The sequence below is a fragment of the Cyprinodon variegatus genome, unplaced genomic scaffold, assembly GCF_000732505.1.
Source record: "Cyprinodon variegatus isolate N-32 unplaced genomic scaffold, C_variegatus-1.0 Scaffold154, whole genome shotgun sequence".
NCBI lineage: Eukaryota > Metazoa > Chordata > Actinopteri > Cyprinodontiformes > Cyprinodontidae > Cyprinodon > Cyprinodon variegatus.
The window spans coordinates 1,208,575-1,225,089 of record NW_015150607.1 but is presented as its reverse complement, the minus strand read 5'-3'; the positions used below and the strand labels follow the sequence as shown (position 1 = coordinate 1,225,089).

The window sequence follows — 16,515 nt, the reverse complement described above, 5'->3', positions numbered from 1 at the left end:
CACAGCAGATCTCAATGGGGCAAAAACTCATGCTGTTTATTTATACTGATATGGAATGGGTGATGTGTTAGAAATGAAAGGATGCCACATCATTTGATGGAAATGGAAATCTATCAATCTAAAGAGGGCTGATTTCAAAGACATCCCAAAAATTACAGTGAAAAAATAATGCTGCAGGCTAGTCCATTTTGCTGAAATTTCATTGCAGCAACTCAAAATGGTGTTCAGTAATTTGTATCGCCCCGTGTGCATGTATGCATGACAACATCTGGGCATGCTCCTAATGAGACAACAGATGGCGTTCTGGGGTATATCCTCCCAGATCTGGACCAGGGCATCACTGAGCTCCTGGACAGTCTGAGGTGCAACCTGGTGGCGTCGGATGGATCGTAACATAATGTCCCAGAGGTGTTCTATTGGATTTAGGTCAGACATGCGTGGGGGCCAATCAATGGAATCAATTCTTTCATCCCCAGGAACTGCCTGCATACTCTCGCCACATGAGGCCGGTCATTGTCGTGTCGGATCCACTGCACCAGCATAGAGTCTAACAATGGGTGCAATGATTTCATCCTGATACCTAATGGCAGTCAGGGTGCAGTTGTCTAGCCTGTATAGGTCTGTGCATCCCTCCATGGATATGCCTCCCCAGACCATCACTGACCCACCACCAAACCAATCAGCGTAGCGTTCTCCACGGCTTCTCCAGACCCTTTCATGTCTGTCGCATGTGCTCAGGGTGAACCTGCTCTCATCTGTGAAAAGCACTGGACGCCAGTGGCAGACTTGCCAACTCCGGTGTTCTGTGGCAAATGCCAATCGAGCTCCATAGTGCCGGGCAGTGAGCATAGGGTCCACTAGAGGACTTCGGGGCCCTCAGGCCACCCTCGTGAAGTCTGTTTCTGATTGTTTGGTATGCTGACGGTCATTTTGGAGGGTTCTGGCAGTGCTCCTCCTGCTTCTCCTTGCACGAAGGAGCAGATACTGGTCCTGCTGATGGGTTGTAGACCTTCTACGGCCCTGTCCAGCTCTCCTGGAATAACTGTCTGTCTCCTGGAATCTCTTCCATGCTCTTGAGATTGTGCTTGGAGACACAGCAAACCTTCTGGCAATGGCACGTATTGATGTGCCATCCTGGAGGAGTTGGACTGCCTGTGCAACCTCTGTAGGGTCCAGGTAGCGCCTCATGCTAACAGTAGTGACAGTGACCCTAGCCAAATGCAAAACTGGTGAAAAAGAGTCAGAAAAGATGAGGAGCGGAACAAAAGTCAGTGGCCTCCACCTGTAAAACCATTCCTGTTTTGACTGTCGTCTCGTTGTTGCCCCTCTAGTGCACCTGATGTTAATTTCATTAACACCAATCAGCTGAAACTGATTAACAACCCCATCTGCTACTTACCTGACAAAATCAATATCCCAGAAGTTTAATTAACTGCAGCTGATCCAAAACTCTGCTGCCTGTTTACTAACTAGAACTATGAAAGTAGAACACAACACTGGTTTTGAAGTACCTTCCACCAGCTCCCTGTAACCCAGAGAATAGACTTTAAAATCATTCTGTTAGTCTTTAAATCCCTGAATGGATCATCACCTCAATACTTAACAGATTTGTCATCAGTGTATCAACCTCTCAGAACACTCAGGTCTTCTAGTTCCAGCCTACTCTGTCCAGCTAGAACTACAACCAAACATGGAGAAGCAGCATTTAGTTCCTATGCTCCACTGATCTGGAACAAACTCCCAGAAGACTGTAAAAGTTATTTAAAGTCAAAGTTAAAAACCCATTTGTTTAGCGCTTCCTGTGACTGTTAAGTTGTTAACTGAGGTGTTATTAGTTTAACATTGGGGTCCAACTGTTTCTATTTACTATTTGCTTCTACAAATTATTTTATTTTTACTTGGTTTTATTCTGCTTTCATTTTCTTTCTATTTTAATGTTCAATTCATATAAAGAAATTTAAATGATCTTTATACTAAACTGTGCTATATGAATAAACTTGCCTTGGATGCTGCAGTGTATCCAAAATTGACAAAATCAAATAATTGCCTTTTTGTAACTATCATTACAGTTTCATAGTGAAATATTTTCAATTGTTGTTAACATACATAGCAAGTCATCCATTCAGGTGGCAGCAACTCCACATGTTCAGGCATATCAAAGTGGCATCATTTATGAAAATGCTGATCTATTCAGATTTGTTTCCATATAATCACCTTTTCAGTTTATAAAGAATTCCTCTAGAATGTCAAGAGTGAATGAAAAATATACTTGCTGAAGTCAGAAGGTTACTACAGGAATAAAAACTGTTCTGCCTATTGCCTGTTTCTGCTAAAACATTAAATATGGATAAGCAAAAAATATCTAAATGATTTTCCATTATATCTAAGAGAAGAAAAACATAATCAACAAAAAAGTGGGCATGTGACATAACCAATCAGATCTCTAAACACATATGCAAATTAGGGTCAGCCATGATTGCATTTGGAAAAGTGAAGGCACATTTACCATACAGTGAGTCCTACTGCTAATATAAATAAATAATAATAAATGAACACACACAACACACACACACACACACACACACACACTTAAAACACCAGTGCTTAAAACCTTTTTCTAAAATAAACTTGCTGATTCAACAGGGAAAACCTGTTGTCAGAGAAAAGCAGACGCAGGTTACAGCAGCGGTGAGGAGCCGGGCGAAGTCTGGTAGCCTGATATATCAAGTGTCACAGTACCTTTACAGGATTGGTTTTAAGAAACAATTTTATCTTGTTGTTGCTAGGCCGATTGGACCTACAGGGTATCCCATGTGGGAGGATCATGGAAAGCTTGCCATGTTTTGCTGTGTATTTTCGATCTATGATGAGTAAGAGAAAATGAAAAAGTAAGAAGAGTATCTGTATCTATGTCTTTCTCTAGGCATAGATCATATCACTTTTACTCACTGATGTTTGGTCCTGCCTGCTCCCAAATTGGGAGAGACGGATTTGATCAACAGAATGTTTAACATTTGCCAGTCTAAAGCACAATGTAGACAGATATTTTAGATAAATGATAAAGAATTAACCCATCCATTGACCCTTGAAAGGCCTTTACCTTACTTCATAGCTTTGTCTCACATGAACATTAATTTTCCCAAGCCTTGCTGTACATTAATTCATTTGCTCTTTATATCCTTATTTTTTTGTCTCAAGCCCCCACCCCATGTTTCCCCTTCTATGTGCCCTGTTCTCTCTCACTTGCCTTCACTAATCCTTTTGTTTGGGACTGAGGGGCCCAGGCTTTCACTAACTGCGTGGCACTGTAAGGACTGGGTCAGATCAAGGGTGCCCGCTGAGATCTCTTGTTCTCTATCAAACCAGCATACCTTATATGAATGCTTCTCTCTACAAGAACAAACACCCTTCTTTTTTAAAGTTGTCTGTTTCTTGTTTTCCAGGTTTACTTGTTTTTTTTTCTTTTTGATCACTTTCTTCGCTTAGACCTATTGCCAGATATCAGCGCTTGAAGGGATATTAACGCTGTTGGGAAAATGCACTTTAGGAGCTCAGCTCTATGTTTGGTCCTCCTGTTGCATCTTTGTCAGCTGGGCAGAGTCACCAAGGGTAAAACACAGGACCAAGAGTACCTGCGGGGCACTCTCATGGCGTTGGGTCTACCTTTGGAGACTGATGAGAAGCCTACACTCCAGAACAGCAAAATTGGTCTCCTGATCAAAAAACTGCTTCAGGATGTGCACTGTGCAGAGAGGATGGGCATCACCCTGGACATGTGTGAGGAAGTAAGGCCAGTCTTATTTTTATCATGTGTCTGTCAGTATATGATATGCTCTGAATAATTACTGTTATGTCCAATACTTTATACCTCTCATATTTTAGCAAAGTTGCATTGGCAAAGGTCAAAATTTTAACTGGGCAGTTCAAACTCATAAATGTGCATTGATCTAAACCAGGAGTGGGGAAGGCTTACTGTCTTGGGAACCATTTAAAATGTTTAAAAGGTCTTATAAAGCCCCAAACAATTGGTTAACCTATATGATCCAGTAATTGTATTGTAAATAAATCCAATTAGACTCACATAGAGCAGGTTGATGTAAACTGTACTTTATTTCAAGGTATGGCTGAAGCTGCTGTCATTTGTCATCTCCTACAAATGACCAACTCTGAAACTGTTTTCATAAACAAACTGTTGTTTGCTAATAGGAGGCAAGCAGCTCTGCAGTAACGGACAGTCCTTCCAAATCCCCCTCTTCATAATGCCTGGGCTTTTTTGTTAATACAGTGAAAGCAAATCTTGCTCTCACTTTGTTTTCTCTCAGTAAATGGTCTTGTAACGTAACCAGTTATTGTTTTACATCCAAACTCTAATGAAGCATGGAAGCCCTCATTAACATACTGAGGCCCGCCATCAAATTCAAAACAGGATATTTTTATTGCAGGAAGAGCCTTGTTAAAAACTGAATTTTCCTACCAAAAAGAATAATATAAATTAAAATGCTTGTCAAAATACAGCATTTAATATCAATCTTCTTTTTTTTTTTCTGTAGCTATGCTCAAAACCCATGACTTTAGGTTTGCTGTGCTGATTTTTTTTATTATTTAATTGTGTTCCCGACTAGATAAAAGGGTTCTCAGGAGATCAAGGAGCCCTGAAGCCATAGGTTTTTAAACCCTGGTCTAAAACCATTCCTTTGTAGCCTTGGTTATGCATTTAGAGTCACTGTCCTGCTGGAAGAATGTGTCTGTAGGTGTGGACTCTAATGCTCTTTAAGAGGGAAATTGGGGAACTGGGCTTCTTACCTACCCTGCCAGTTTAGGTGGACAGCAATGTATCATACTCTTCCCATTTTCAGAAAAAGGAGCTTCTTAACCATTCCACAGTGGAAGATTTCCATTGGCCTTTTGACATTATCTCTGATAGCAAGCCTTTATTCATTGACACCAAGCAGCCAGCAAAAAAAAAAAATAAAAAATGAAAGCTTAAAAAGGAAAAAATACTATATGCTTTCAAAAAATAATTATGAAATGATCTGATGATACACACAAATACACATTTTAGCAAACCTTTTCAATTTTGGCTAATAATTAGATACTTTTTTTTATACATGTCACTTAACCTTAAAAATTACATTAGTCAGAGATACTGTATGAAAAGTTGTAGGATTTAGTTTTCTGTACACGAACTGAAATCATACCAAATTGAATTCCATTAACTAATTAGCTGACATCTGATTACAGTTGTTTTCTGTGTATCATAATAAAAAGGGGACCAAGTACATTGGAAAAACTTCAATTTGATTTAGATCAGATAAAGTCTAGTTAAATCCCACAATAAAATCCTTAAAATTTTGTTATTTAAACATAAGACAATGTGAAATATTGATAAAGTATAAATACCTCTGAAAGTCACTGTATTTGTAATTGCTGGACTGCAAGTGCAAAGGCTTGAGCTTATAGGTCACTCATGCAGAGAGGCTTTAGACATTACTTAGTTTGACCTAATAAAATGGATTTAGACATAGTGCATGTTTGCTCAGGTGGGAACTCGTTGTGGGATTTAGTGCACATTGTGCCGGGAAAGTAAGATTTAGAATTCAATTAACCAAATTCCACTGAAGATTTAAACCTAGGGTTGAGTTTTACAAGCTATTACTGGTTGATCAAATTGAGCTTTGCCATCTTTTTTCAAAAGTTATACACAAGGCTGTAAAACGTATCAAATTAACGCAGTATTTTATGACATTGTGATGAACTACATGACCTGATGTTTTACATCGTTCTTGTTTTTCTTCTAACAGTGCCTGACACCAAACAGAGCTCTCTCAGTTCTTGAAAATGACAGGATTAATCTCACTGAAGAAGATTACTATAAGATCTCAACAGTTCTGCTATATTACATAATCAACTTGAAGGACCTGTGTGTCTCAAAAGTCAGCCCTCCATCAGCACTTTCTCCTTCATCTGGGAACTTACAGTTCTATTTGCTGCACTTCATCAATCTGAATCCAGATGAAAACAATCAGTTTCTGTCATACAGCGAGACAGACACTATTCTGCAGCTCATTAACCAGCACTATCGTCCCTCCAAAAGTGGTTTGCAAGTAGGGTCTTTCTTTTTTTTTTAGACAGATGTGTCTTTATCGAAGCAATATAAAGTTTAGATGAATTATTTATCTTTGATTTCAGTGCATTCATTCAGCTCATATTCTGAAAGAGGCGGATTTTGATGGAAATCCTGGTGCAGCTGTGGCAAAGGTGCCCAAAGTAGCAGCAGCTATCATCAGCCACATCCTGCAGGGACACTGCTTTTCAACAAGAAACCTCCCATCCCCAGACTTCTTCACAGATTACATATTTCACTCGCTAAATGGTTCAAATAACCCACAGATCATAGGTAAGAAAAACATACTAACTCACAGATATTTAAGTCATCATATATAATAAAGTAGCCTCTGTTTCAAAGTACTTTGAGGCTGTAGTGGCTTTGTTAACATTTAGTTGGTTTTAAAGACTTTTAATATACCTTACTGTATGTGCAGAGCAATTATGCACAATGTTGACCGTTCTATATTACTGGATATCATCCTGTTAGCCAAGTCCTTATGTATGGTAAACCATTTTTAGACTTTTATAATTATTTAGAAAAGGGCATGGATTACTGGGGAGTCACACTAACTTTTTTAAGTCCTCCTATCCCTGGCAAGTTAAAATTTGACAAGTTTAGACCCCCTCCCGTTCGACTTTTTGACCAAAAATCTAATGTTAAAGATTAATTAAATTTCTTCTGGACAAGAAAAAAGCAAGTTTGTATTATTTTAAAATTTTATGTACACACTTATAATAAAGACATTTCAGATTTCCTATAACTTCTTGCATCGTGACATGGACCTTCATAATGCTTAAACTGCAATTATTATTCCTAAATAGTTATTGGTCATAAATGTCTCTACCACCCCAAACTTTGAAGAAGTATTTTTTTTACCTCTCTCATCTCGACCTAGACCTGGAGGAGCTTCTTCGTCAGTTAGGAGTTGGACATGGTGAAAAAGCAAAGCTTTCTTCCAATAAGAAGAAGCGAAGCATCAATGGAAGTCCACATTTGCTGAAAAATCTTAGCCAAGATACTAATGGAGAATGGGCACAGGTGAGGCTTAATAACAGTGAATTCTCAGTGACAGGATCCCTTTGAAATACTTGCAGGTGCAATGCAAATGAATTTCAAAGGCTTTAATCTCATCTAGTTTCTTTTGCATCTTTACCTATTCAGGTGTGTTTTTCAGCCAATCAGCTGGTGGATATTTTTTCTTTGGACCATCGTTTAGCCATTTCCAAGGACCAATTCAGAGAAATCTGTCCTGCCATCATTCAGCAGCTGCTAGGCAATGTCTGTGGGTCACGTCAGCAAATGCCAAGGGGGCCAGTTCCTACGGCTATTGAAAGTAAGTCAATCCACTAACTGTTCCTTTTCTCTATATGTAACAAAATTCCTTTGAATTAAATGTTATAACTTTAAACTTTTTTTTATTATTTTATAATCCTGACTTATGAGGATGATACAGGACTGTCAGGTCAAAGCATTTTTGTATACATCTGTATCTGTATATAATTATGCTATTTTGTGTTGACTTTTTTTCATATTTCATACTTTTGATTTGCACAAATAAAAATACATATCAGTAGCACTGTACGTTCCTTTGTTCCAATAGAGTATGGCTACAGCACAGCTGCCATCCTGATCATCACATTTGGCTCCATGTTTGGGATATGCCTGGTTTTTTTCAACTCATGTCAGGAGACCTACACACTCATCCTGCAGCTGTTTGTGGGCCTGGCAGTGGGAACCCTTTCAGGCGATGCGCTCCTGCACCTTATTCCACAGGTAAGAGACAATGAATTGCAAAGACCGCTTCACACCAAACTGTAGATACACCATGATTTTCAAGAATAATCCAACCCATACAGAATATGGGTTAGATTGCAGGTTTTATGTGATAAATCAGAGAGTCCCGATGTAAAATGGATTTTATTTTGAGTAAAGATGTTTGGGTGGTAAAATACTAAGTAAGTGGGGAAATTGTAAGAGTTCATTATCATGGTGGCCAAAGCAGTAAAACTAATTTACAAAATCTATATATGCACCATAAGTTAAAGCACCTTATATAGTATTCTTTTACACAGCTGATAGAAATAATAATGGTTGTTTCACCTCCAAAGAAGTGCTAACATTGAGTGTGGAGGTACAGAAACCATTAGTATTTATGTATTTTTTACATAAAATAGGGAAAAGCATCCACCTACGTTTGTAATCATAATAGTATTGTATGGTGCCGTAAAGTGTAAAACAATATTACATTACATCAGACACTTTTAAAAGTTTGACAAAACAATTAGACTAAGTGGTAGCCAGACGCTGTCAATCCGAACAGACCCACTGTTTTGTAAAACATATTAAAGTATTTGATCAAACTTGTAAAAGTCTCTCAGGTAAATCTTACATTCTTTTATATTTCCTGGTCACCAAAGTATTGGGATTGTTAAGACAACGAAAAAAACAACAACTTTCTGCTGCGTTCTTAGAATGCATTAATCTCCTGTTTGTCTTTAAACTAAAACGAGGATTTCATCTAGCAATATTCAAGTGGTGCCCCTACAGTAGAATAATTTTAATCTGGTGTTTGGGGTTCATGGCTTGCATGTCTTACTTGTGGATTTGCTTTGTTTCTTTTTGCGTCCTTTGTAGATTCTTGGCCTACATGACAGTACTCACAGTCATGGTGATGAGCTCTACATTGAGCATAAGGAGTATCTGTGGAAGATCCTGGGCATGATTGCTGGAATTTATGGATTTTTTCTCATTGAAAGAATATTTTCCTTCTTGGTCCCATCTCATGGACATGTAAGGGTTTTGTTTTTTCAGCCTTTCCAGAGTTACTGACATTGAGAAAGAGCATAAATAATCATGTATCACAGCAAAAACATTAAAGCGCTGACTGATTGCTTTCTTATAAACTGTGAGAATCCTGAGAAAAACACTTTTGTCATGACTTTGGATGTTGTGTAACAATGGTCACCTGATGTTCTTTTGTCTGTAGGGTCATTGCAGTGACCTCACCCTGGACCTGAACTCTAATGGTCAGTCTCAGAGGAGCAAGTCCATTTCAACCATCCAGTTGGTGAGTCTCATCACAGCAATAGCCACATTGTAGGTTGTTTAAGGATTGCTGTCAGAAAACCCTTGTTATCTCCCTTTCTATTTTGATTTAGATAGAACAGGAGAAGACATTTGCAACAATAAAGTTTTGCATGATAATACTAAAAGGTGGAAATACAAGAAACAAACTAAAATTAATTAATGAATCCCTACTTTCCCTTAAATCCCTTCCTCCTCTGTAGTTATATAATGTAAGAGATGGAGTAGTGTAGGAGGGAGTAAAGAAACATAGAGAGTAGGGTGTTGGACAATAAAGGATATCATTTCCCAGAAAGCTTGTACTGAATTGAACAGATCCCTTTACAGTAAATGCCTGCTTGAATTTTTTTTTTGTCGACACACACTCAATGAAAAGAACAACAAAAAAGGAAGAAAAAAAATAAGCAAATATATATAGAGAGAAAAGCACTCCATTTACTCCTAAGAAACCCTTTATTCTAAGAAAATATATAGTTTTGGTGAATCATTTTTAGATAGCTGTAGTGTTTATTACAGAAACCCTGATCAGATTAAAAAAAAAGAAACTTTTATTATAAAAGCTGATACTCTAAAGTTATTGTTGAGTCAGAAACTGCAATTACTTTAAAAAACAGAGGTACAGTCTGTTTTTTCTTAAGATTCAGTTGTTGTTTAAAAAGCATATCAGACTTTATCTTGCCACCACTAAAAGTCCAAGTCAAATGTGATCTGATTAGGTGAGATAAACGATCATTTTGCAGGAGCAAGTCACAATAAAAGCAAAGCATTGGTTTATTACAATAAAAACAACCCATTGGTTTATTTAGTTTTGGTCTTTTATGTCAATTATGTCAAATATCATTTTGTGTGAAACAATATTAAGAACTTAATGTGTATAGCTATCCATGAAGTGCAATTTTCCAAAAACGTAAGTAGAGAAAACAAAAATTCATAAAGTGTTTTATGTGAAAACTATTTGACTGATTTTTGCATAGTTTGGCAGGCATTGTAGCTTGTCAATAGGTAGTCCTAAGGTGCCACTCCAATATACTGTAGGTGAGAAGGCAATGCAAGGACAATAAAAGAATATTATCATTCATTTAAAGATAAAAAAAAATTCAAAAAGCATTACCAAGAGAAAAAAGAGTAAATGGATAGAAAAATTTGGAGTGGAGAATCCAGATTTTTATTGCAGCAGCGGTTATGGCAATCAAAGACCTTGGGTGCACCCCCCATGACATCTTTCTTCATCGACGTCATAAAGACATTTCACTGCTTCTTCTTCCTCCTCCTTGATTGTCTCTAGCTCCACCCTTAGCATGCTGGTGCATTAGATATTTCTCATGGGCATTTTTTAAAATAGTCTAAGGCGGAAACCAGGAAAATGGGTATGCAAAGTTAAATGGTTAGTACTCCTAAAATGGCGGCAGTTCAAAATGGGAGATATATTTGAGGTCCAGAAATGCCTTAGAAAATGTACCTTGATACTTCTGTGGACACCTGTGGGCTACTCTGATACTTGGCAATGAAAATAGCTTCTCTATCAAAAAGCTATTTGGTGTGGAAAACAGTAAATTTACAACCATTTTACTGAGAAATGTAATTAAGCTAGTAATGGCGCCACTTATAATGGTGCATCTGCCCAACACTGTTAGTTCCTTCTGAGACAGGCCTCAAGCAATTAGGGCAAGGATGTTCAGCTCAAGTCCTCAAGTCATTGTATTCTGCAACTTTTAGATATCTACCTGATCCAACACACCTGAATCACATTGCTTGATTACCTCTTTAGTTGAACTCATATTCCACGGAGGCTTGGGTGGCCTTCATTCACAAGTCTCAATTTTGAGTTGAATTACAACAAGTTGTAAGTCGACCTTCAATCATAGAAGTTGTGAAAATATTTTATAAAGGTTCCAAAGTTACTTAGTGTTGGTTTAAAATTACTAACTGGAAGCTTAAAAAGCCCTGTCAAGTTGTTTACAGACTTAAGACTGGAATGCACTCTGCAGCCATAGTGTGTGACTGCCTACATAAACTTCTGTTTCTCAAATAATAAACCCTTGATAACCAGTGATCTGAAGAAATGGCTAAACACTTCAGAAAGTGAAAGGATTTGTTGAGGAGAATATACAGAAGAAACTCAAGGTCAAGATAAGAGAAAGCATGGAGGTATACAGGAAGAAGCTAGAAAGCAAACTCCCCGAACTTTCCAGCAGGAAAAAAAAATCAGATGTGATAAAAATCACTTGCTTCAAGCAGGAGACTCAGACAGATGGAAATTTGAACAGAACCTAAAACTGAATGCATTCTCCAGCTGGTTCAGTTCATGAACAAGCTCAACATCCTTCTATGCTTTCCAGAGCCAAATGGAGATCATGTCCTCCCTTGTCCCAAAGATTCTCATTCACACCTCAAATGTTTCATCGTCCATCTCTGCCATGGACCCTCCTGCTGCTATGCATTTTTCCAACCAAATCAGAAGATGTTGCTGCTCACTGGAGGCAAGTGGAGATACCGAATCACAATATGTCACCAGGTCCAGTTGCTGTCAGCCTCAGAGTATAAAGGACTGTGCAGATTTGTCGGATTCTGCAACACCTCTTCAGCTTTAGTCTGACTCAGGAGACAGTTCCACCACTGTGGAGGACCTCCTGCCTTGTTCCAGTACCAAAGAAGACTCATTAGCCAATTGCTATAGACCAGTTGTCCTAACATCACACATCATGAAGGTCCTAGAGAGATTTTTTGTTGCTAACCTCAAAAAAACAAACAACCAGCAATAATGACTCACTGCTGTTTGCTTATCATCGTGGAGTTAGATTTTAAAATGCTATCCTACACTTGATTCAACAATCCCACTCTCATATACACAGTGGGAATAGACACGTGACATATACTGTAGACATGTGAGAATCATGTTCTCAGATTTTTCTCCAGTCCAATTAACACAATTTAGCTTAGGATACTTTGTCAGAAACTCCAGAAGACTTAGGCGGGGACATCAATTATTGCCTGTATCAAAGACTTATAAAATAAGAAAATTAGCTGGTGGAGTGTAGTTTAGATGGCAAATAAGACAAATGTGAGCTGATTACAAAAAACAAATTCATATCATCAGCTTTTTATACCATTGCGGTACCACATGTTTGTTGAATGTTATGGCTACAACAAATATCCCAAAAACGGGCACAACACTAAAACTGCTAAAGTATAAAAACTGTAAAAAAAAAAAAAAAAAAAAGAAAGAAAAAAAAAAAAAGAAAAGCCAAATGACTAACAACCCAAATAGAAAAGGAGTGTCCTTTATAGATTGTTTTTTAAAGTAGGGATATTAACATTAACTTTATGCAATAAAGATGCAGCTGTGTTATATTTTCAGAAAAAGCTTGTAGTTTATGAGTTGCATGGATATTTATTTTTTAAAAAGCCTGATCAGTTATTGTTCTATAATTGAAATTGTGAAAGGTCAAAAAAGGGTTGAAAGCCTATAATAATTGTTTTCATTTTATCAGGGCTCAGTGGAAGACGTCATAGAGGGTCCAGAAAATCCTCCTGAACATACAAACACCGGGAGCAATCCTCATCAGAGTAAGCAAAACAGCTCATTTAAAATGTGTCTAAAAATAATGTGTTGTGTGTAATTAGTCCTCTGGCACAACAGAGGAGCCTTCATTTGCACACACTCTCTTTGTGTGTCCAGGACAAGAGGTTCCCCTGCTAGCTGTGATGGTAATTGTGGGAGACAGTCTTCATAACTTTGCTGATGGCTTGGTTGTTGGGGCGGCTTTCTCCTCATCAGCCGAGACTGGCATGGCAACCACAGTGGCCATTCTGTGCCACGAGATCCCGCACGAGATGGGTGAGAGGCTATTATATTTGTTTTACTGCTGAGGCTAGAAAACAGAAATACCCTTGAGTGATCATTTTTCTGCTGCTTTTTTACTTTAAGGGGACTTTGCTGTGTTACTCAGCTCTGGGCTCTCAGTGAAGATTGCTGTACTGATGAACTTCCTCAGCGCTTTGACAGCTTTCATGGGTCTTTACATTGGACTCTGTGTCTCCTCTGACACAGATGTACAACAGTGGATATTCTCTGTCACAGCTGGAATATTTCTATATTTGTCCCTGGTAGAAATGGTGAGGCACTTTTAAATAAGGAAAAAAGATTCTTAAATCTTATTATCAACAGGTCCAAAAATGAATTTATAAACATACAGTAGGTTTGGTGTAATAGTCAGCCCTTGCTAAGAGTTTATCTCACATCGTTCACTAAACCAAAATACCAATAAATTTGAAAATTATGAAATGTATTGAACCCATGCCTAAAATCTCAATGAGTTTAGACAAAGGGGGGCAAAGACTTATTCTCAATTATAATTTAACCTGGATAGAAGAAAAAAAAAAACACTCACCCCTCAAATATATGCAGAGGTGTCAAGTAACAAAGTACAAATACTTTGTTACCTACTTAAGTAGAAATTTTGGCTTTCTTTACTTTACTCGAGTAATTATTTTTAGCAAACTTTTTACTTCTACTCCTTACATTTTGTTGCAATTATCTCTGCTTTCTACTTCTATTTTCAAGATGGAGTCATTAGTTTTGTTTCTTTTGAGCTCATTTTCATTATGGCATGTAGGTATAAAAAACAAAAAAAAACAAAAAAAAACCCATAAAAATAATTTGTTTCATACAGACATTTATTTTGTTGTGGTTGGAATTCACTACATACCAAAATAAATAGTTTTTCAAGATGATGCCAAGTTAAATTTGACACTATTGCCATTAGTTATAAAATGTAAGGAAGTTATTAATCAGATATGTAGAAAAAAGGTTCATTTGTAAAAAGCTACTTTTACATTCCGTAAAAATTGAAAAATATCCACTGGACACCAGGAAGCTTTCTCAATTCAAATGTCTGGATCCGCAGTGAGTTTGAGTCTTATATAGACAAAGCCTTGTATTGCTTGGAAACATGCAAATGGTAACCGATGAATGGGTCGTTTGGTTCCATCGTTAGCTTTTACGTTTACACTTTTACTTGAGTAATAAGCTTAATTTTAAACTCTAACTTCTAAAAAAGTGTTTTGAAACAGTAGGATGTCTACTTCTACTTCAGAAATAAATATTAATACTTTTGACACCTCTGCAAATATAAAGAAATGTCCTACTAGTGGACAAGAAGAAATTGTTGTTGTATATTTTTCAATAGCATTTACTAAAATATGTTTAAGCTAATATTTTTTTTATTTGCTTGATTTTTGGTTTTGCTGTATAGTTGATTTTTGCAGGAACATTATAGAAAGGTGTGAAAATTTAAGTCCAGTCACCATCCTGTCATGTACAGAAAAAAAGAATAAATAGGAAAAAAGAAAAAGAGTGAGGTAGCATTAAGCCACAAAATAAACAAAACACAGCTGTGCTCTACTACCATGCTAAGGTCAGCTGACAGCTTTGCTAGGGCCTGGGACAACACGCACACAAAAGTCAACTTAACTGCATACTTCATTCTCCTTTTCCTGTTATATTCTTCAATAATCTGCTATTTACAGATTTTTTTTTGTCCTCCAAACAAGTCATAGATGACTTCACTTCATATATGTGGTTAGAGATCAAATGGATCCTTACTTAAAGAATACATATTAGATATACCTGATGCATATATATATATATATATATATATATATATATATATATATATATATATATATATATATATATATATATATTTAATTACTCTAATATTAAATATTTTTATCACAGTTATTATCTGAAAAATTACTTCTGCCTGTGTTTTTAATGGTCATAGTATATCCTGGGCTGGGGACAATTGACCCCTTTGTCCCCCCCTGTTGGTTGGCGTGACCATGGTTAATGCTTATGTCATCCTGTAGTGCTTTGTTTAATCTAATGATCAAAGACTAAGGACAATTCTTGCACTAAGAACCATTTATGACCGTTTAGAAACATGCTGCAAATACCACCCATGATGCCATCCTTTGCTTTAGTTCAATAAGTATCCTTTGATTAAAAAGAATATCAGCATAATCATGATATGTTAGATATAAAGACACACTAAAGAAAATAAAGGTGTTGGCTGAACACTTACAAAAGCCTCATATCATGCAATACCCACTATTACTGCAAACGACACAACACACATTTCTCTGTTCAGTCTATTCTTCCTGTTGTTCAATAATGTACAGCTGCAATACCACCCACACATATGTTAATATTCTCAGATTTGCTCCTTGCCTGCTTTTGAAAAAAAAAAGAAAAAAAAAACTTGAATGATTTTGTTGGTACTTCTCTGCATTATCACCAATTGCAGGATGCCATTTTGCTGCAGCATTTACCAACTAGCGCTGCCTCTGCTGACCACCTTAGGCTGGTGTTTTCTTATTTCTGTATTTGTGTAGTATTCTAGCTTGGATCTATTAAGAGCGGGAAAAAAACTTTTTGACAAAAATGATAGTCTGTAAGCCATTTATTTACCATCTAGTTATGCTACAGGAACCATATTTTTTTTTTTACTTACTAACAATGTAATCAAAATAATCTTTTTTTAGCAAGCCTCAAAAAACAGCGTTCTCTATCAGATGTATCATTTTATTAGGAACCAATAAGAAAGGAGATAAATAATAATAATAATAATAAATAGTAATAATGCTAATTGCTGAGTTTGTTCAAACATGTTTTTGTTTAACCTCTTATCTTCCCTCTCTTATTAGCTGCCGGAGATGAATCGAGTGAAGACCAACAGGCCATTTGTCACATTTCTCCTGCAGAACCTCGGTTTGCTTTTGGGCTGGACTTGTCTTTTGTTGCTTGCACTTTTTGAACATGAACTAAAATTCTAAAATAGATGTTGACCTGCTCTGCTGGTTCTAACTTTATATTTATGTCATTGTGCATTGTACATATTAATCTATCAGACACGAGCGTTACTTTTTGGACAAAAAGTTACAATACATCATCTCACAATTACAGCATTGGATCATAAATAAATGCTTTAGTTCACTGATGGTTGAGAATTTTTCTATATTCATTGAGATTTACATTGCATAGCATTTTGATTTTTATTGACATTGGCCTACATCGGAACTCCCCACTATTGAAAGAAAATAAAGTCTGAGAATTTGCTGTTTTTCACTTTGTTATGTTCTTTTTCCATGATTTTTTTTCCCATGATTTAAAAAAAAGGGCCAAGTAACAGGAGTAGATATGGTATACTGCTGTTGATATGAAAAACTTTAAGGTTAAAGAAGCCCCCTCTCTTTCAGGCAGTAAGATTTTCTACATCTATCTATAAAGCTCTGTTGGGATAGTTGTTACTCTCATCTCC

At 36.9% G+C, this 16,515-nt stretch overlaps 1 protein-coding gene across 1 annotated transcript; it reads left to right on the top strand.

Moving 5' to 3' along the window:
• Positions 1–3,325: 3,325 nt before the first annotated feature.
• Positions 3,326–16,258, top strand: slc39a12 (solute carrier family 39 (zinc transporter), member 12). Its single transcript, XM_015377459.1, has 12 exons — positions 3,326–3,785; positions 5,802–6,104; positions 6,190–6,397; positions 7,005–7,147; positions 7,271–7,442; positions 7,710–7,882; positions 8,744–8,899; positions 9,096–9,176; positions 12,685–12,760; positions 12,873–13,031; positions 13,122–13,309; positions 15,902–16,258. Exons 1-12 carry the CDS (start codon positions 3,537–3,539, stop codon positions 16,028–16,030), a joined length of 2,037 nt encoding a protein of 678 aa, XP_015232945.1. The 5' UTR covers positions 3,326–3,536; the 3' UTR covers positions 16,031–16,258.
• The last annotated feature ends 257 nt before the right edge of the window (positions 16,259–16,515 follow it).